Below are 23,106 nucleotides of genomic sequence, written 5' to 3' on the forward strand. Positions count from 1 at the left end.
ATTAGTCTAATAAAATTTAAAGACGTTTTCAAATCTTTTTTTTTTTTTTTTTTCATATTTTATTCAATTTTTATGCTTATAATCGATCTGTATCAACAAAAAAAATGTTAATGTTTATTCAGTTGTTATTAATTTTGTTTTTATTGTTATTGGTGGTGGTGGAGCAGGCGACGGTCTTCGTCATCTCCGATCAAGTAGACCCATGATCCAGAAATTCCTGATATAACGATCTTGAATTTTTCTTTTCTTTTTCAAATACAGTGTATCTAGATTTTGCGATCATAATATGGTATTGTGTAATTTTAGAGAGATTTAGCTGCTATTTCTAGCAGAGCCAGAGACCACGTAGAAGCCTCATCGTTGATTAGAGGACGTTGTGGTCTGTGAACTCTTTACGTAACTCTCCACAACCGGTGCCCGCCACGCTGTCTTATTTATTTTTCATTGATTGGAGGTATCTTCTATTACTTTCGCAAGTACCACCCATGAATTTAATCAACGTCAAGCGAATCATCCTGATTACGAAAATCAGTTAGTCAACAGTTCTCTTCATCTTATCAAAGTTAAGCGTTACAAAGTTGAAGGCGGATTGGGAAAGTGCAGAGACTATAAACACAAGCAATTAAAAGGCGACCAGAACTTAAGATGTTCGCTCGAAAATTACTTGTAAGGTGTTATTGCAGCACTAAAAACGGCAACAAGCCTCCAGTACCACATTTTACTGCTGCCGGAAGTCATAGATCGCCGTGGAAGATCTTGAAGGACGAATTTAAATCGATTAAAGATGGTAATTTGGAAATGCCAGAGCAGAAAGTACCCCGAGAATCTGATATTGTTATCATTGGGGGTGGGCTTATGGGATCGTCTGTGGCTTATTGGCTCAAACAAAGAAATCCGAAAGCCTATGAAATTACTGTTGTTGAAAGAGATCCATCGGTAAGAATTGTTTTGTTTTCTTTCTTTTTTTTTTCTGATATGTTGGGTAAATTGGGATTATGTAACTAGTTTTTTTTAAAGAATCGACAGCTAAGGTGTCGGTTATAGAGGGGTATTTACTAGGTGGCCCATCACCATTTAAACCATTTAAAAAATTAAAACACTGAATTACAGAAAGCAGAACATTATACTATAAGTAATGTATGTATGTATGTAACAGAGTTATCTAATGCACCTGTCAACGAAAACAGCCTCCCGTCTCCAGCGAATTTTGTGATGCTTGATACTGTAGTATTTTATGTATATATTACCAGGGGAACCGACTTGGATATCTATGTAAGGGTCCGGTAAAAGTGAAGTGGAAATTTTACGACCAAATCGAAATTGTTCATTATTATTTATTGTATATAGGAGAGAAAGATATGGCATAGGAAACTGACTTTCCATCCCCACGAGCAAGTGAGATGGCGATCTTTCGGTACTGTGAGATCTAACTAATAACCGAATCCAGACTACTAACTCAGCCCGACTGGAGCTTGCCTCATTCAGTTGCACTCTAAGGACAAATGTGCTCAATTACTGATGCGTTTGTACAAGACAGTGCTCAATGTAGCGATTATAGAGAACAACGTACTGGGTCGACTCCGAAAGAATGAAAGGCAAAGTTGACCTCGGCGGAATTTGAACTCAGAACGTGAAGACGGGCGAAATACCCCCAAGCATTTATCCCGGCGTGTTAACGATTCTAATGATAATAATAATGATGATGATCTAATAATGAGAATCTTCAAGAAATGAAGGAAATATTGTTCATGTATAGCAAGAATTTTTGGTCAGTGCTCGACCACTGCCTGGCTCATGTATTTAGTTGGGGGCAAAACTAAATGCTTTAGATCATTGAAAAACATCAGCAAAAACGAAACCGACTGAATTATTTGATAGAAAGTCCTCTGTAAAAGTAAAAACCATACTTTATACGTCGTATTAAATCACAAATTTATAATGAAAACATACTCTGTTAACCTTGTTCTTATCCCACTTCCATGTTAAAAACACGTATTCAGGACTCTTAGTTTCATTTTTTCTTTGATTGTCCGTAAAACACTTACACGCATTCTTGTTAATAATTGAAATTATTACAGAAAACGAATTATTAATATTTCGAATCCTTCATTTACACATTCATTTCAATTATTTTATATTCATAAAACCATCAAATCAGTAAAAGTTACTGAAATATTTCCAACGAAATGGTTTTATAAATGAAAGTATAGAAACAAATGTACATGTGAAGGTTAAGTGTGAAATATCTAAACAGGAGTTTAACGTAGCATAGATATTTAATCTTAATAACATTGGTCATGGGTTATGCATTTTAAGCTCATCAAAATATTTTCGTGTCTGCACATAACACATATGCATGTATATATGTCTGTGTACGTGCGCGCATATATATATATATATATATACAGAAGTGTGACGAAAGAACTCTGGCCGAAATAAGATTAAGATTAATGTAATATAAAGCTGAAGCAAATTAACACCAAATATACAGTGCGTGTGTTTTTATTGGCTAAACTGGCAATATGACCATCCCCAAGTACAACAATATATATATATATATATATATATATATATTCATGCACACGTACCTTAAAGAGAGGCTCCTATCAGTCCTCTTTGGTCAGTACAGAGATGACGCTTAGACTATCTCTATAGGAGCTAATAAACATACCCTCGATAGGCTTAGGAAGGATCTAATTAGCATCCTTAGCTCCATGGGACTCAAGATTTCAATCGAGACCAACCTTACCATTGTGAACTTTTTAAATGTTACGTTGGACCTACAGCAAACCAAACCTCCTGCCACCCCGCTATCGTGTTCAAAAACCAAGTGTAGGGTGTCAGCAAGAGGATTTCGAATCTATCCTCCAATCAAGAGATTTCCGATGCTGCTGCCCCCAATTACAATGAGGTTCTGGCGTCCAGAGGGATTAAGGACTGCATCTCCCATATGCCTGGCCCTAGCACTTGCAAAGGAAAGCAGCACTGTAAAGTCATTTGATTTGGCCCATCCTTTTCACTCAACATCAAGATTTGTGTGGGAAGAATATTCCTTAGATTGGTGGACAAACACTTCACACAGTCACGTAGATACGGATGTTTGTTTAATAGACACAACTGAAGGGTCTCTTTAGTTGCATGCCCAGTATTAAGAAAATATTAGTGAGCACCCTCAAACCACAAGCAGAAGCAGGATGTTGATGCAGGGTATACAGTGACTGCTTGGTTGGTGGGGATGATACAAAGCTGAGGGGGTCATGTATGAGGCTGAGGTGGTGAGCAGCTCTGGCAACCAGAACAGCAGCATAGGTAGTAATGGCACCAATGACATGTCCACCGAAAACAACAGCAATGGCAGCAGTGTTTCAAGCAGCAAAGGCAGCAATACCCACAGCAACAACAACACCAACAATGCCGTTGGCAATGGTGGCTTCACTAGTGGCAATGACAGCACCAGGGATCACATCCAGGAATAACAGCAATGGCAATGACTCCAGTAACAACACCTGTAACAACAGTAACAACAAGCCCAGTGTTAAAGAAAGAGACAACAGCAGCTGTAACACATCTAATGCACAGACATGGAAATATGTCGGTTCCACAGGTGGTCCCTTTGAGCAGTGTCTGAGCAGCCACGGGTTCTCTTTTAGGATACCCGAGAGGCACATCACATCCCTGGCCAACCACTTATGGTATTTAAAAGAGGAGAGCCACCATGCATTCTTTTCTACTCTAGGCACAAGGCCCAAAATTTTTGGGGAGGGGGCCAGTCGATTAGATCAGACCCCCAGTACGTAACAGGTACTTAATTTATCGATCGCGAAAGGATGAAAAGGTAAAGTCAACCTCGGCGGAATTTGAACTCAGAATGTAAAGACAGACAAAATACTGCTTAGCATTTCGCCTGACGTGCTAACGTTTCTGCCAGCTCGCCACCATACATTATTAAATGGAAGCTCCTTGAACAACTAGGGTCATATATCGGCAGGAGTAAACAATGTAAGCTTAACTGGTGACAGAAAGCAAGAATCCTGAAAATCTCACTTGACCCAAGGAGCTTTTTAAACTCCAAGAAAGTAGGTAATGTCCTCATTTGAGGCATTTCTTGTTACAAGCTTGGCACTTCTCATTCATCTAATAGGACCACATCATCAACTTAGTGAGCCACCATGGCTGGAACCAATGTAAGGGGCACAACCCCATCCTGCCTGAAACCCTAACTGTAGGGTCACTCTTGGTGTATTTTTTTGTTTAAAAAACTAACTGACCATGATGTTTTCCTCCCTGCAGTTGTAGAGAGGTTATGTACCTCTGACCATTTGAGTCAGATGAGTCACTTATAAAGCTAAGTGTCTAATGGGTGTGAAACCTGTGGTCACTCTTTGACTGACCATAACAATCAACCTTCTAAAAATATGTTATGTATGTATGTATATATATATATATATATATATATATATATATATATATATACATACAGGGATTGGACAAAATAAAGGAAATACCTTAAAATTTCAAACAAATTTATTTTAATATGGGGTAGGACCACCTTCAGCAGTAATTACAGCTTGAATTCTATGAGGTATGCACTCATACAAAGTTTGAATTGTTTCTAAAGCAATTTTTGTTCATTCTTCAGCTAAAACAGTCTCTAGTTCTTGTAGTGATGATGGTGGAGGATATTGACTCCTTACTTGTTTTTCTAAAATGCACCATAAATGTTCAATAATATTGAGATCTGGGGTCTGTGGTGGCCAGATAAAATGTTCAACTTCACTAGAATGTTCCTCGTGTCATTCATTAACAACTTTGGCTGTGTGAATTGGTGCATTATCATCCTGAAAGATTGCGTTTCCCTCCAGAAACAGTTCCGCAACCATAGGATGAATTTGATAGATAAACTGCACTCTTCAAAACTTGCACTAAGAATAAGGATAAGGTAAAATTACTACCTGCTTTTATAACAAGTCGATGCAGGTAGCTTATCCCATCCCTTTCCGACTTTTAGTTCATGCAATTGAAAAAACCACATTATTTATGAGATGACCCAATATATATATATATATATATATCAGTGGCGTGCAGTGACTTCCGGGGTTGGGCATACAATGAATTTCTCCGCCGCCCCCCCCCCCCCTCACAGCAATTTTTCAGTAAATAAATTTTCATATTCCTACAATTTACATAGGGGAGATTCTGAATATGCAATCACCCCTGTATGACCTAGAATAAGCAGGGAATAAAAAATGGCTCTATAAAGATGAGCCTGAAATAAGTGTATTGTTTGTATTTTTCTCTCTCTTCGAAATTTCAGTACTTTCCCATCCTCACTCTCCCTTAAAAAGTCTAAAAATCATAAGTGAAATGTAATAAAGATGAAATTGGATTCTGTTAATATTTTTGCATATTCGGAATCTCTGTTAAAGGTAGGAATCAGAAAAACATTTTTCACAAAATTCGTTTTTCAAAGGGGTGCGATTCTGCATTAGCCCCTATACCTATTGGTTGAGCTGAATCAAATTGAAATAATTTAATTAAGAGAACTCATTTAGTTACATTATATGGCCATGCTTTAAGATCGTTACGCCCTGGAAGACAAGTCAGGTGTTTTATCATGCTACTTGTCAATTCTGGGAAAATTATCGATACTCAAGCAGACTGTTCTGAGACTTACTGAACTCCGTATATTAAAAGACTACGTCTCACGCACGCACATTGAAAATACACTCATATACATGAATACACACACAATGAAAGACAGTGAAAATTCAACATTATAAAAAGCCCCCCAAAACTGTTGTGGCAGAAGTCAACATCTCTGAGATTGAAACAAGACATTTACGGCCGTAAATAGACTACACCCAGCAGCACAGAAAGGAAAACTTATGTAGGTTAGGCGTGACGAAGAAGTCGAACCATTTCTCCTGCCAAACAATACTGATGTAAGATGGTCGAACCTTACATTATAACAAACACTAACCAAAACCTGTAATATATGCCCTTTAATATATTAATTTTTTTTTTAAGGTTCTAAAATGTTATTTACCTCATTTATAAATTAATTCAATTCTTCGATCTTCCTGGGCAAATTATATCTATCACATTTTCATAGAAATCTTCTCTTTTCATCAATTGTTGTAGTAAATCTTTTTCAATTGACATTAGTGCTAACCCAGACAGTCTTCTTTCTCCTGTTGCATTTCTTTGGTATGTTTTGATTCTCTTAATGCAGAAAAGGATCGCTCTACAGAAGCAGTGGTAGACAGAATTGTCAAAATCAACTTGCACAGATTGAAGAGTTCTGGCATAGCTTCAACAAGGTCACTGCTGTAAATGTAACTCATTAAATGACTTAACTTCACTTTTTAAAATCTTTCATTGAATACGTCACTTTGAGCTCACTTTGTAATCGAATTACATCAAAAAATCTGCCATAAGTGATTTTTAAAGAATGTATAGAGTCCACAGGAAATTGTTTGCAATATTCATCAACTTTGTTGAAATTCAAAAGTTCCATGAATTTAAACTCTTCTAAGGATGAATATCGTGCTTTTATTTGGTCAACTACTGTACTGATAATTTTGTTACAATGCATTCTAATAATGTCATTGAGGCTCAATAGATATATTTTTGGATCTCTAAATTCCGATTCCTGCATCGACTCCATATTTTTCCCCTAATATATCATAAAAGATTGAAAAATTATCAAGTTTGTTTTTGAGTACAGTTCTAGTTTTATCTATTTGCTCTTTACTATATCATGACTTTTACTCTGGATATTAAATAAGACGTCAGTAAAAGAAAAAATGTCACTGAATACTTCTAACAAAAATAAGAAATCACTGGTTTGACAGACCAGTGAAGATAGAAGCTGTATCTAGGTGACTTTCCATTTTTTTGTCATATTTACTGATTAAATATACGAATTCTTTGGTCACCCACCGTTTATAATTAATTGTTTTCCATCGAAGTCTCTTTTCGCAAAACTATTTCTCAAAATATTGTTTATAACACACATTTCGCTCATTTGGAAAAAAGTAACACACGTGTAAGCGTATATTGTAAGTAAATTTAAAAATTAAAAAAAACGGAAAAATGACGTTAGTCAAATTAAATATTTTTGTTTTCAGAACACTCCAAAAATATAATAGTGCAAACAGATGTTTTGGATAAAAGATTCAAACTTACCGCCAGGCTGTTCCAAGAATTATGGCTAATTATAGCAGTTCTTGAGAACTGCTCTAGTTCCTGTCAGAACCAGCTAACAAAGAGATAGAGAGGTGGGGGGTAATGCTATTATCAGAAAGCATTACTTCCTATGATAAATTTGTGGAATCACTGACAGAGAGAGGAAGGGGTACAAAATATATATGCTATGGTCTTAGCATATCTTTTGACAGGTCACTAAGAGAGAGAGAGAGAGGGGGAAGGAAGGAAGGACAAACTAACATAGATAGGGAGTTAGGGAGTGTCTATATGCTGGATTCTCAAAGCTTTTACTAGTCACTGAGAGAGGGGAAGGGGAGGCAGAATATTTCGAAAACTGGACAGATTATTTTTTGCAAGAAAGTAACTATTTTATCTAATTTTCCAATTATATAACAGGGCATGCGGCGCATAACTTGCATGGCTGAGACTGCATGCCACTGATATATATATATATATTTATATAGTGAGAGAGAGAGAGAGTATAGAGGTATGTACATATCATCGTCATTTAATATCTGTTGTCCATGCTAGCATGGGTTAGATGGTTTGACCAGGGCTGGCAAGCTAGAAGGCTGCACCAAACTCCAGTCTGATTTGGCATGGTTTCTATGAGTGGATGCCCTTCCTAATGCCAACCACTCCGGGAGTGTAATGGGTGCTTTTTACATGACACCAGTATCTGCCATGACTATATATATATTTATATATATATATATATATATATATATATATATATATATATATATATATATATATATATGTATATATATAGCATGATGGGCTTCTTACAGTTTTCCTCTTCCAAATCTCCACTCACAAACCTTAAGCTATAGTAGAAGACACTTGTCCAAGGTGCCATTCAGTGAGCCTGAACCCGGAATCACTTGGTTGAGAAATGAACCTTTTAACCACCCAGACATGCCTATACCTATATAAGCAAATATCAAACGACATTGAAGATGACCTAAAAGTATACCAACTGCTTAATGGCCCACAAATAGAAAAGGTCTGAGGCCCTCTGAGAATATCCCAGGGACCCACCTGTTACTGACTACTATTGTAACTGCCTCCTTGCTTTCTGGTTTTTCTATAAAGTGTGTCCAGGAAATTTGCTGTAAACATTTTTGCTGTAGGAAAATTTTCCATAAGGTATATTCGCCACATGGGCAATGATTAAGCTTGTTATATCAGCATTTTTAACATTAAATAATGATGATAAAAGCTTTTATGACCCCTTAAATAGGTTATCGAAATATCAGGCAATATTTCTTTTTTATCTGTTATCTGCTGACATCTTTAAACATTGGTGCAATGTCAGTTTATGAAGATGTTGATGGATAACATGCGTGCACACACACACACACACACGCGCACACACACACTGAAATGGACTCAGACATGCTCATAAATACATACATATATATATATATATATATATATATATATATATCAAAATAAGCAACAGGATATCAAGAAGTGATGCAGCACAACCATTTCAAGTAGCTCTATTTAATTGACCAATGCAATGATTACATCAATTTAAATGCAGGAGTATCATCAGCTATAGAATTTTAATCAGTTGGACACATTAATATAATTTTTCTCAAATACTTTAACAGAGCAAGAAGATGGAAGAAGTCCATGTTGTCACTATTGTAGCTAAGAATAAACTACACATCCGAGAAAGGCATGAAGCTTACTGGGGTCATAGCTTGTAAAGGATTGTGGTTCATTTCTAATTTATTTGTCTTTTTATCAACTACTAAATCTAAGACTAGAGTACTGTGTCTGTTTGAAATGTAGGGCAAGAGTGAGTTGAAAGCTCATGGCTAGGTATGGTCATAAATATTGTCAAGATATTAGGAATAGTAAATATATATACACAGGTATAAGGTTGTAATGAAACTTCTTCAAGGACAAACATTAAAATAATGCGATGAGGTCATTTAAAATGTATGAAAATTTCAAGCAATGCTGCACAAATAATATACTTTTAACTGAAGATATATTTCGTTTTAGTGGAGGCGCAATGGCCCAGTGGTTAGGGCAGCGGACTCGCGGTCATAGGATCACGGTTTCGATTCCCAGACCCGGCGTTGTGAGTGTTTATTGAGCGAAAACACCTAAAGCTCCACGAGGCTCCGGTAGGGGATGGTGGTGAACCCTGCTGTACTCTTTCGCCACAACTTTCTCAAACTCTTACTTCCTGTTTCTGCCTGTAATTCAAAGGGCCAGCCTTGTCACACTGTGTCATGCTGAATATCCCCGAGAACTACGTTAAGGGTACACGTGTCTGTGGAGTGCTCAGCCACTTGCACATTAATTTCATGAGCAGGCTGTTCCGTTGATCGGATCAACTGGAACCCTCAAAGTCGTAAGCGACGGAGTGCCAACAATATTTCGTTTTACAGCAAATTTTCCCAAAATGAAATTTCTTATGGTTAATTTTTCTCTGGCTAAAATGTTTGCAGCGAAATTTCCTGTGACCCCTATAAAGACTGTAATTTGTATGTTTTCTTTAATTTTAGTACACGAGAGCTGCCAGTGCGTTGTCCTGTGGGGGACTACGTCACCAGTTTTCTTTACCCGAGAATGTGAAGCTTTCAATGTTTACTTCACAATTCCTTCGAAATATCAAGCAATATTTAAGTGTTTTAGGTGAGTGACAACATTTCAGATCTTACTTTGTTATCTGTTATCTGATGACATCTTTAAACATTGGTGCAATGTCAGTTTATGAAGATGTTGATGGTATAACATGTATGCACACACACACACACTGAAATGGACTCAGACATGCTCATAAATACATACAAAAATATATATATATATATACATATATATATATCAAAATAAGCTACAGGATATCAAGAAGTGATGCAGCACAACCATTTCAAGCAGCTCCATTTAATTGACCAATGCAATAATTACATCAATTTAAATGCAGGGCTATCATCAGCTGCACAAATAAATAGAATTTTAATCAGTTGGACACATTAATATGATTTTTCTCAAATATTTTAACAGAGCAAGAAGATGGAAAAAATCCATGTTGTCACTATTATATAGTTATAAAACGAACTTTTGGATGGAAATTCATAAATCCTTTAACGCATTTCTACATATGTGTGTGTATGTCAGTGGGTGAGTGACAATGAGCTTCCATACAGTTTCTGGGCACAGGTCGGTTTGAGGCATGGGTTGGACAGTTTGACAGGAGCTGGCCAAGCAGAAACCTGCACCATACTTTTGTGTCTGTTTGGGCACAGTTTTACAGTCATGCTTTCATTTTCTTTCTTCTCTCCTCACAGATATGGACCCTCCTGATGTTCAGTTCAATCATCAGGGATATTTATTCTTGGCCACACCTGCTGGATCAGAACAACTTGCAAAGAATGTCAAAATGCAGAGGTAATTTAGCCACTCCTACTCCTTCATATATCTATCTCTTCCTTCTACTCTATATTTCCCCACTATCTCCACTCTGTCTTTTATTCTGAACCCTTTTCTTAGTTTATTCTTTCTTTCATTCTTTTTCCCCAGATTCATAAGTCTCTAGGATTTCCTCTCAGCTCTCGTATTTCTTGTCATTCATTATTTTGTATCAATTCAAACTACATACGTGGTTTGAATTATCTTTGAAAATAGTCAAGAATTTAAAGAGATTTAATAACAATAACTAACTTTAAATCTATAGAGGCTTGTGTTTGGAACATAGCTTCATGGATGATTCTCACAAAATTATAGTGAGAAATTTTAATTTATATACATTTGCCAGTAGAGTGCTAACAGCACCATCCGAGCGGGATCTCTGCCAGAGCAGCGGGATCTCTGCCAGAGCAGCGGTCTCACTTCTGTGCCGGTGGCATGTGAACAAAACATTGGACTGACTCCTGTGCAGGTGGCATGTAAACAACACCATTTGAGCATGGCCGTTGCCAGTACCACTGGACTGGCCCTCGTGCCGGTGGCACGTAAAAAGCACCCACTACACTTTCTGAGTGGTTGGCGTTAGGAAGGGCATCCAGCTGTAGAAACTCTGCCAGATCAGATTGGAGTCTGGTGTAGCCATCTGGTTCGCCAGTCCCCAGTCAGTTCGTCCAACCCATGCTAGCATGGAAAGCAGACTTTCAATGATGATGATTTTTAAACTTATATAAATTATATAACATTCTGTTGTGTCTAGGGAGACTCATTATACCAATATTACTAACACACACGCTGTAGGTATGTGGATGACATCAATATTCTACTTAAAACAGAAGAAAATAAAAAAAAAAATAATGACTCTCCATAGACACAACAACATTTGTTTCTACACAGGAATTCACACAAAGAATCTTGCAAACCAGATGCAAAAACGAAGCATTTATGAATACTTCAAGATGAAAGGTTTTATTATATTAGAACAGAGCAGATTGGTGTCAAAGCAAATTCTGCTTTAAAATTAATATTTTCCATTGTCTGGTGATCAGTGAATGAGTAATAAAGTAGCGCCTCCTATTACAACTCCAACCAATCCATTATAACGAAATTTGATAGATAGAAACTATGTGTGTGCGCACATGCGTGTATGTACATGTATCTGTGTGAATTGTTATGATCTGCAATAGCTCTGTCAGTGTTTATGGGCTGGCGTAACCTGTGACATTTGCTGATATATCCTATCAACAAATTGTCTGCTAGCTGTTCACACCAAATGCAGGTTGCATTTATCAGGCTTATTTATCAGTTTTCATTCATGAAGCCAAGCCATCACGATTGCGATGACTGAAGAATAAAGACAGGATGGTTAAAGCTGGAACAGTTTCAGCCATAGGTTTGCTCAATCAAGTACAAATGTCTTGTTTTCATAAGTTTTGAATTAGAATCTTCCACCAAACCTTAGTTACAATTTATGTTCCCAACACTGGCTTAATGATAACTTAAAATTTTGGTACCATTCACTATTCTTTAGTGTATCACAAAATATATATGTGTCATCGTCATTTAACGTCCGCTTTACATGCTGGCATCAGACTTCAGTCTGGCAAGCCAGAAGGCTGTACCAGGCTCCAATCTGAGTTATTTTACTAAATTCTTTGTTATATTTAAAGTAATTGAAAAAAACACAGAGCATCTCAAAATAAATACAGTAATGAAAGAGTTGAGTGGCACTTGCACTGACAGGGTCACCAAGTAACATGTGAGACAAAAATCAGAGCTATAGTAGAAGACACTTGCCCAAGATGCCACATAATTACCTCATCTATATAAAATCTGCTTCTGGTTTTTGAATAAATTAAAAATTCTGTCTTTTCTGTTAACAGAGAAAATGGTGCCAAAATTGAACTACTGAGTCGTGATCTTCTGGCCAAAAAATTTCCTTGGCTGAATGTAAATGGAATTGAACTGGCCTCATATGGTAACTACATGTTTTTTGTTATTTTTGTTTATATTATTTTGCGTAAATATGTATTTTGTATTCTTTTATTTGTTTCAGTCATTTGACTGTGGCCATGCTAGAGCACCAGCTTTAACCGAACAAATCAACCCCAGGACTTATTCTTTTGTAAGCCTAGTACTTATTCTATTGGTCTCTTTTGCCGAACTGCTAAGTTACAGGGACGTAAACACACCAACATCGGTTGTCAAGCGATGGTGAGGGAGACAAACACAGACACAAATATATATATATATATATATATATATGTATATATATATATATATATATATATACACATACATACATACGACAAGCTTCTTTCAGTTTCCGCCTACCAAATCCACTCACAAGGCTTTGGTCGGCCCAAGGCTGTAGTAGAAAACACTTGTCCAAGGTGCCATGAAGTGGTACTGAACTCGGAACCATGTGGTTGGTAAGCAAGCTACTTACCACACAGCCACTCCTGCACCTATTATACACACACACACACACACAAGGGGGTGCTGATAAGTTCCTGGCTTTGGGTAAAAGAAAATACATGAGGGTCAATTAATTATGATTTTATCCAACATATTCCCCTCTCAGATTCACACACTTATTGCAGTGGTCCTTCAGTTTTTCTAAGCTCTGTGAAAGAACTTGAAAGGTTGAGCCTCCAACCAGGCCTTTTGCGATACCCTTAAAGCCAGGAATTTTTCAGCACCCTATCATATATATATACACCAATCCATTGGTCAAATAATTTTATTTGGTTTAACATAAGATTTGTTGTTTAACTTTGCCGATTGTTGACAATAGTCTTGGTCAAGTGTGACCGTTAATGGTTTCTCTGTCTCTCATTAAAATCACAGCCTCCAACCATTATGTCAACTGATAAGCCAAATTAGTTTGTTTTACATATATAATGGCTACATATAGAGCTCACTGCTCTTTGTTCCTGCTCTTTCTGTCTATCTATCTATCTATGCCTGTCTGTCTGTCTGTCTATCTATCTATCTATCTATCTATCTATTTATTTATCTATCTATCTATCTAGCTCTGTCTTTTTCTCTTTTTCCCCTCTCTCTACCCCCTTTATATATATATATATATATATATATACAATCTCTCTCTCTCTTCCTCTGTCTTTCTGTTTCTCCCCTCCCATCTCTCTCTCACTCTCTCTCTTCCCCTTTAATTACCTGATTTCTATATTAGAAAGATAAGACCCCATTTCAATCTTGACAGTTTCAAGTGTGCTGTATTTGCACAATCAACAGGGTGGTACAGACTGTGTTAACAACACTAATGCCCCACTCTTGGCTTTTATTGTGGTTAAATGGTTAAAGTAGGCTAGAGAGGGGAAAGAGAGAATAGGCGATTAATAATCATCATAATCGTTTAACGTCCGCTTTCCATGCTAGCATGGGTTGGACGATTTGACTGGGGACTGGCGAACTAGATGGCTATACCAGGCTCCAATCCGATCTGGCAGAGTTTCTACAGCTGGATTCCCTTTCTAACGCCAACCACTCCAAGAGTGTAGTGGGTGCTTTTACGTGTCACCGGCATGAGGGCCAGTCCGGCAGTACTGGCAACAACAACGCTCAAAATGGTGGTTTTTACGTGCCACCTGCACAGGAGCCAGTCCAGCGGCACTGGCAGCGACCTCGCTCAAATGTTTTTTTACGTGCCACCGGCACATGTGCCAGTAAGGCGACGCTGGTAACGATCACGCTCAAATGGTGCTTTTTACGTGCCACCTGCACGGAAGCCAGACAGCTGCTCTCACAATGTAATAATAATGATGATAATAATAATAATAGCAATGATGTTCAGTATTGAGTTTATCTTATTCTTCGTTTATTTCCAGGACTTGAAGGTGAAGGTTGGTTTGATTCATGGACTCTAATACGAGCTCTGAAACAAAAAAATTTGTCTCTTGGTGTAAGATATGTCACTGGTGAAGCAGTTGGATTTGATCTGACATCATATGTTGAACATAGCAGTGAAGGTCTTGTAACAAAAAATAAGTTAGACTGTGTACAGGTAAATTATACGCTGGTTTCTTTTCCATTATTACAAGAAAAGGATCTACATTTTAAGAGAGGTAAAATGTGAACTGGTGATGTTCATTCCTTTTCCTTGAACATTTGTAGCAAAGCTAAAGTGAAAAGCCAATGCAGAAACATGGGTTTCATTCATCAGGAATTCAACTCGTATTTTATAATCCTTTCTACTTTAAGCACAAGGCCTGAAATTTTGGCGGATGAGGCTAGTTGTTTCCATCAGCCTCAGTGCTCAACTGGTACTTAATTTATCAATCCCAAAAGGATGAAAAGCAAAAGATGAGCTCGGCAGAAACAGTCCCTATGACTCCACCAGGAGTTAAGGGTCCAAGGCAAAGCGATTCAGGACCTCATATTCTACAGTACTCTGTTGTTCTTCATTCGCAGCAGAATTAACTAGTATTTCCTACCCTCAGAACTCAATAGTATCTTTTGTTCTATAATACTAACTAGCTAGCTGGTACCTTTTACCATTCAGTGATCAATAGTACCTCTTGTTTTAGAATACTAACTGGTATTTCTTGTTCTGCAACCCTTACTTGTACCCACTCATTTATGATACTAACCAGTAGTACCTTTCGTCTTCAAACCATATGGAGTTCCTGCCCACACATTTACCTGGTGGAAGTAGAGTCCTGTCTGGTTTCCTGCTTATCATCATCATCGTTTAACGTCTGCTTTCCATGCTAGCATGGGTTGGACGATTTGACTGAGGACTGGCGAACCAGATGGCTGCACCAGGCTCCAATCTGATCTGGCAGAGTTTCTACAGCTGGATGCCCTTGCTAACACCAACCACTCCGAGAGTGTAGTGGGTGCTTTTACGTGTCACTGGCATGAGGACCAGTCCACCAGTACTGGCAACGGCCATACTCAAATGGTGTTTTTTACGTGCCACCTTCACTGGAGTCAGTCCAGCGATATTGGCAACGACCTCGCTCGAATGTTTTGTTCATGTGCCACCGGCACAAGCGCCAGTAAGGCGACGCTGGTAATGATCACGCTCAAATGGTGCTTTTTACATGCCACCAGCACGGAAGCCAGACAGCTGCTCTGGCAGTGATCCCGCTCAGATGATGCTGTTAGCACTCCACTGGCACGGGTGCCAGACATCGAATTTGGTTCCATTTCGATTTCTTACTAGAACGTTATTCTTTACTGAGTTAACTTTAAGACCCTTTCATTCCAGGTTAAGGTTAAGGTTCTTGTAATTTCTTTTACAGATTCTGCAGAGGTGATGTTTGACCTAATGTCTGTTACTTTTATTTTTCTCTTCCAGATAAAATGTGATGATGGAATTTACCACACAAAGTTTGCCATTGTGGTTAACTGTGCTGGACCTTGGGCTGGAGAGGTGGCAGAAATGGCAGGGATCGGACATGGTAAAGGCCTTTTGTCTCTGCCTTTGCCTGTGGAACCCAGGTAATATAGTAATCATATACATACATACATACATACATATGTGCGTGTGTGTTTGGCTCTGTATTGAATCTCTTCCATGCAACATTTCTTCCTAATGACCCCTTCATTTATTTGTATCCATTCCTTCCCCTCTACTTCGCACTTTCCTTTTGCAATCTTGCAAACTTCCCCACCCGTTCACCCTGTCCAATTCTTGGTGTAACTTCAGTGTACAACCTCCCATTCCATCCCCACACCCATCATATTTTTTCCATTTTCTCTCCTTTCTCACTCTCCTCTCTATCTCTGCCTTCTCTCTGTCTTTCTTCTCTCCTATTGAAGTAACCATGGATTTCCTTTAATGCAAGACCCCTATTTCTTTCTTTCTATTCATACTTAAACCTTTCATCACCTAGCAGAATGCCACCTCCCTCAGCTGAGGGGTCTTGTCTTGTAAGTTCTTTGGTGATCTTATTTCAAGTAAGAAGTATCCTAGCCACTCTGTAAAGTGGTTGGCATTAGGAAAGGCATCCTGCCATAACTACCATTCCAAAGAAAGTAGACAATAAAGATTGGTGCAGTTCTCTGGCATGCCAGCCTCTGTCAAACTATCCAACCCATACTAGCATGGAAAATGTTAAATGTTAAATGATGATGGTGTATGTACACATACATAAATATATACATTGGGTCATCCCATAAATAATGCAGTTTTTTATACTTTTATTTTTCTAAATTAAGATAAACAAAGTTCTTTTTTTTTATCTAAAATATGCTTGCCCTCATTTTCTACAATGCTCTTTCATCTCTCTAGTAGACTTGCAAGGCCCCTCTTCCAAAATTCACCTGTCTGTGATGAAAAATACTCCTCCAGTACTGTTCTGATCTTGTCTACAGAATTCATATTTTTTCCATCTAAATGATTTTGAAGACTGCAAAATAAATGATAATCAGTTGGGGAAATGTCTGGTGAATATGATGAGTGGGACATCGTTCCCCATTCGAACTTCCCCAGCCTTTGGAATGCCATTCTCACTGTATATAGCCAACCATTATCCTGATGGAAGAACACCTTTCGTCTTCAAACCAAAGATGGTTGTTTTACTTCTAGCGCTGACTTAAACTGCTCGCAGTAGATCTCCTTTATTATCATTTGGTTTGAGTTTAAAAGTTCAAAGCGGACTAAACCTTTCATATCCCACCAAACAGATAACAACACTTTACATGGGTGAAAACCATTTTTAGCCTGGGGTGCTGCTGTTTCTCCTTTTTCTACTCACTGTCTTCGGCACTTGATATTTTTATAGAGAACCCATTTCTTGTCACTATTCAGTACAAAAAAGATTCATTCATGTGACGTGACAGCAAAGAGGAGCACACATTCACTCTCTGCATGCACTTAGACTCAGAAAGTTTGCGAGGAACCCATTTACCTAATTTACTGACTTTTCTAATGGTTGAATGACCAAATCCAAATGAAAAGACCAGAAAAAGCTCTAAGGTTTTAGGTTATACCCTTTGTCAAAGACAAATAAAAGCAATAAGAGAAAGAAGAGAAAAACATGCAATAGAAATGATAGTAAATTTACAACTGTTTACATTTCAGGCTTGGTGTAAAAAGGAAGTTGGTACTACATTGTGTTCCTGTGTGTCTATGTGTGTGTATATATATAAATATATAATGTGAGTGGGTGTATATATGTGTGTGAATGCATGTATTTATGTATGTGTTTATACTCAGTTTTAATTCACTTATGCATCATCCATTTGCAATACATGACAGCCTAACACAGACTTTTCCATTGTCATTAAGAGATAATACAATTTGAGATACTATTTCCATGAAATGTGTTATAAATTTCAAGAAATAAGTTCATCTCATAATACTACTAGTTATTTTTATAATTATTTTGAACTAGTTATTCACTTATCTATTTGTAATTTTCCAGAAAACGCTATGTTTATGTAGTCCACTGTCCAAAAGGCCCCGGTGTTGATTCTCCATTTGTCATAGATCCAACCAAAATGTATTTTCGACGAGAAGGATTTGGTGGACATTATATTTGTGGAATGTCGCCAACAGAAGTGAGTTCATTTGTAATACACTAGTCATGAAATTCTTCATGTACATATATATATATATGTCTCCATCTCCCTATTTAGTTTGTTTAAGCCTGTTGTTTATATGGACACCTAAGGCTCCATATAAGATTTTATTGTTAAAATTTATGTATAGTGAATCAGTTATACTTCTACAATACATTAAATGTTTTAACGATTTTTTTTTGTACGTAATTTCTAATATTTAATTATAAAATTATAATAGGGTTTCTTAAAACATCAAAATAGCTATGAGGGTCTATCCAAGTAAAATAAGAACCAAAGGCATCTCTACGAAAAAACAGGTTGAGAACCACTGGTTTAAACCATATCACCCTTTAGTCACTTCTTTACAAATTTACAGATTACAAATCTTCCCATGAACATGTTCATCATGTGATTAGGGGCTTCAGTTCCCAACCACATGGTTTCAAGTTCAGTCCAACTGCATGGCCCCTTAAGCAAGTCTCTTTTACAATAAACCGAAGCCAACCAAAGCTTTGTGAGTGGATTTTGTAGATGAAAGTAAGAAGAAGCTCATCATATATATATATATATATATCTGTGTGTGTGCGTGTTACTGTGTTTGTTTACATCTGCACTTCTCAGAAAATTGCTCAACTACAGACACTGATGTGGTTGTCAGTGGATCATCTGCTGGCTTTGTGCCTCTGAAGACATATGAGAAATATGATATCCCTTACAAGAAATATAGATAAGAATTAGCAACAGGCAGAACATAATTTATTTAACCCATGCAAGCATGGAAAACTGGACATAAAAACAAAGAAAGAAATACACCTCATGACTTGTCACTCTGGTTTTCTTTCTCCCGGTCAGGTTGTCAACTCCTAACAGAAAAAGGGTCACTGTTTCTATTGACAGGCTGCAGAATTTGAACTTGGAACACACAGAGCCACAATAGATATCACAAGATATATTTCTACTATAACTCTGGGCTGACTAATGCCTTGTGAGTGAACTTGGTAGTTGAAAACTGTATGGAAGCCCATTGTACCTCTCTCTCTCTCTCTCTCTATATATATATATATATATGTACTGGGTGTCAGTTTAGTTGGCTAACCCTTGCCTTTTCCCTAAATTTAGGATCTTGTGCTTATTTAAATATCTTGGGTTTTCCAGTCATGATTTTAAATATCTATCAAAAGAAATAGAATTAATATTTTCTACAGGTCACATTGCCTCCATAAACTTGACATATTTCAACAAAAAATAGTTCCAAATATGATACTTTTCAGTAAAAGAGAGATTGTTATATAAATTTGCTCTGTGTAGTTAAGGGTAATCAAATTTTGAGTTGATATATCTGACATCTGCTGTAAAAGGGTTAAAAAAAAAACCCTAATATTTACTATAGTTATGGCTGAATTTAATGAAAAAAAGTAAACAAGTAGAAAATAATATTTATTGTATTTTAAATAATTCTTTTCTCTTCTGATCTTCAGGAAGAAGAACCATCAACTGACAATCTTGATGTAGATTATGGATATTTTGATAAAAACGTCTGGCCACTTTTAGCAAAAAGAGTGTCAAAATTCGAGTCTCTGAAGGTATATATTTCCATCATCATTTAACATCAGTTTCTCCATGCATCGTCAACAGTCTGTGTTGTCTGCTTTGCTATGTCTTACTGTCCTTTTGTAATTTTGTTTTTAATTATTCTTCATTAAAGTCTTTCTGTGTATTGTTTGTGTGGTTGGATGTTGCTAGTTTTAACTAGTTTAGTACCCATATACGTATGTACTCTGTCAGTGTGGCTATTGGGAAAAGTCATACTTGATTAATGAGTTGACAACTATGGATATATATATATATATATATATATATATATATATGGATATATATATATATATATATATATATATATATATATATATATATATATATATATATATATATATATATATATATGCGAGTAAAAATAAATACAAAAAAGGTGGATTTTTTTGTATGATTGTGTATAGAGGAATATATTATTTTGCTTAAAAGAGTTCCAACACTGTCTGTTTTTTATGTTTTATTTATATTCCTGCAGAACTAATGTGGGGTATAGAATATGGAATATACAATATATAATATGATATACAATATACAATATAAAATAAAATAAAATAAAAATGGATGGCACCATGAAAGAAAGTATTGAATGTAGATGAAATATTGAGTGTTCAATATAAAGGATCAAATATATAAATATATATATATAAAGGCGACTCGAGTTTCAGGGCTATTTCCCTTCGTCATGGCCGGTATGACAGACTTTATATATATATTTTACATTGGACCTCATGAACGCAACAACAAGTGACTGAGACAGTTGGCAATATGCTGTGCTTGAGAAGACTCATCAAGCCAAGTGAAATCATAGCCGTGGCTGTTGCCAGTGTCATGCAAATGGCACCCATGCAGGTGACTATTGACTGAGACATGTTTTTAGGCCTCGGCCCCACTGTGTGGCATTTTGGGCAAGCATCTGCTATAGCCCCAAGGCCAACCAAAGCCTTGTGAGTGGATTTGGTAAATGGTAACTGAAAGAAACCCCATGTGTGCACATTTAGTTACTGAGAAGGTTGCAAGAAGCAACAAAAGAGCTTTGACTAACAAAAACAAAACAATCAGATGTTTAATAAATCAATGGAATTGAACCAGTGTGTGTGTGTTAATTATATTGGAATAACAACTCTCCCTAAACACAACAAATTGATATAGAGCTCTGTGATAAGTTTACTTCCCAGCCACATGTTTTCAGATTCAGTCCCACTGTGTGACACCTTGGGCAAGTATCTTCTGCTATAGCCCCAGACCAACCAAAACCTTGTGAGTGGATTTGGTAGATGGAAACTGGAAGAAACCCAATGTGCACACGTATTCTTTTATTGTTTTATTTGTTTAGGTTATTTGACTGCAGCCATGCTGGAGTCATTATGCTAATATAATTATATTGGCATAATGACTCTCCCTAAACAACAAAATTTATTTCAACACACAAATTCACATAAAGAATCTTGCAAACCAGATGCAAAAACGAAATATATATCATTCATTCGTTTAGAACCCATTTTCCCATCCTAACATAGCTTCCATGGAGAGTTGAGGCAGGATTTTACTGCCAGTTGAGCTTCCTGTTGCCAATCCTTACCTATTTTTTGAGTCAGGAATTTGTTTATTCCATGCCCCTAGAATGTCATGTTATGTGACTTATTTGTAATATTCATATTTCCTTTCTTCTTTTTAGGTGAAAAGCGCTTGGGCTGGTTTCTATGATTACAATTACGCTGACCAAAATTTAATTATTGGAAATCACCCTTACCACAGGAATATGTTTTTCGCCAATGGTCTTAGTGGCCATGGCATTCAGCATGCCCCTGCCATTGGTCGTGCCATTATGGAATGCATCATTGATGGCAAGTTTGAAACTATAGATTTATCCAGATTTACATTTGAAAGACTGTTGGATGATGAACTTATATTTGAACAAGGAATTGTTTAACAAAGAAGAGTTCCTCTTCCAAACACACACATAACCATCAGAGAGAGAGAGAGAGAGAGACAATGAAATAAAGAAAATCGCATGTTTTATTTATAACAAATTTTATAGTTGTTTGTTTTCTGGATTTTTTCCTTTACCATATGGCTTGTAGGAAGTGGGTAATGCCCATAGCTTTTAGAGATCTCCCAAAGACAGGTGAAATTAATGCCATTAATGGTCCTCTCGACTCTTTGTAGCCTTAGGCTGACCAATGCCTTACGAGTGAAATTCGCAGATGGAAACTGTATGGAAGCCAGTCATTTGTGTGTGTGAGTGTGCCTGTGAATATGTGTGTAAATGTTCGAATTCTTTGCTTCACATCAAAATCATTGGGCTAAAATTGAGATAGCAGTTGACATTCCCTGTCAAATCATCTGCCAGTTCTCCACTTTGAAAGACATGTAGAATAAAAGGTTTCGTATTTGAAAAACAAGTGTTAGTGACAGCAAGGGAATCCAGCCGTAAAACTTAGCCTCAATAATATGCATTCATTCAATCCTTGCTTGCATCAAAAGCAGACATTAAAGATATAAATGATATATAACAAGCTTCCTCACAGTTTCCATTAACCAAATTCTTTCACAAGGCATTGGTTGGCCTGGAGCTATAGTAGAAGACACCTGCCTAAAGTGGCCTTGACCTGAAGCCACAGGGTTGTGAAGCAAAGTTCAACCCATCTAAGCATCAATTGCTGATTCTTTCAGCCAATCTGTCCAGGTTAGGTATTCCTACACCCACATCATCCATGATGCTGCTGTTCCTAATGTTTTGCACACAGCTGAACGCACCCATTCATATCTAAAAACTGGGGTTATTACAGATAAACCTGGTTTCTCTGTCACACTAGTATGGGAATGTATAGATGTGTTATGATGGTTCAGTTACTGACTTTTTTATGATCGAGAACAACAAAGAAATTATGCTACCTTTTCCTTGATCAGTGATTACAACCCATTTCACCTGTCCAGCAATAAGGAGCACAACTAAATTACAAAGTAGCAGAGTTTTTAATTAAAGGAAAATACATGATGGGAAATACTGACTGCAAAACCATTATTAATTGACATGTAAAAGCACCTACTACACTCTCTGAGTGGTTGGCGTTAGGAAGGGCATCCAGCTGTAGAAACTCTGCCAAATTTAGATTGGAGCCTGGTGTTGCCATCCGGTTTCACCATTCCTCAGTCAAGTCGTCCAACCCATGCTAGCATGGAAAGCGGACGTTAAACGATGATGATGATGATGATGATGATGAATTGCCAACCTAATCAAAAAACTCAGTGACCCACTTGTAGTCCTTTTTCAGCTTAGCTACAGTACTTTCCCTTGCACCACTCTTCAGCAAAATGACAACAACACCAACAAAAAGTACA

The 23,106-nt window shown here is 37.1% G+C and overlaps 2 protein-coding genes across 2 annotated transcripts in view; one reads left to right on the forward strand and one right to left on the reverse strand.

Moving 5' to 3' along the window:
- Positions 1-7,307, reverse strand: part of LOC106869461 (angio-associated migratory cell protein) — a 37,603-nt gene extending 30,296 nt beyond the window's left edge. Inside the window, exon 1 of the mRNA XM_089347791.1 lies at positions 7,189-7,307. The gene's annotated coding sequence lies outside the window, so the exon portion shown is untranslated. The remainder of the gene's footprint in view (positions 1-7,188) is intronic.
- On the forward strand, positions 137-21,794 carry LOC106869409 (FAD-dependent oxidoreductase domain-containing protein 1). The gene is made up of 9 exons (XM_089347789.1): positions 137-936; positions 9,738-9,867; positions 10,521-10,620; positions 12,519-12,613; positions 14,487-14,662; positions 15,962-16,104; positions 18,033-18,168; positions 19,650-19,754; positions 21,440-21,794. Exons 1-9 carry the CDS (start codon positions 646-648, stop codon positions 21,692-21,694), a joined length of 1,431 nt encoding a protein of 476 aa, XP_089203915.1. The 5' UTR covers positions 137-645; the 3' UTR covers positions 21,695-21,794.
- The last annotated feature ends 1,312 nt before the right edge of the window (positions 21,795-23,106 follow it).

This window comes from Octopus bimaculoides, chromosome 2, assembly GCF_046866305.1.
Source record: "Octopus bimaculoides isolate indiv1 chromosome 2, ASM4686630v1, whole genome shotgun sequence".
Lineage (NCBI taxonomy): Eukaryota > Metazoa > Mollusca > Cephalopoda > Octopoda > Octopodidae > Octopus > Octopus bimaculoides.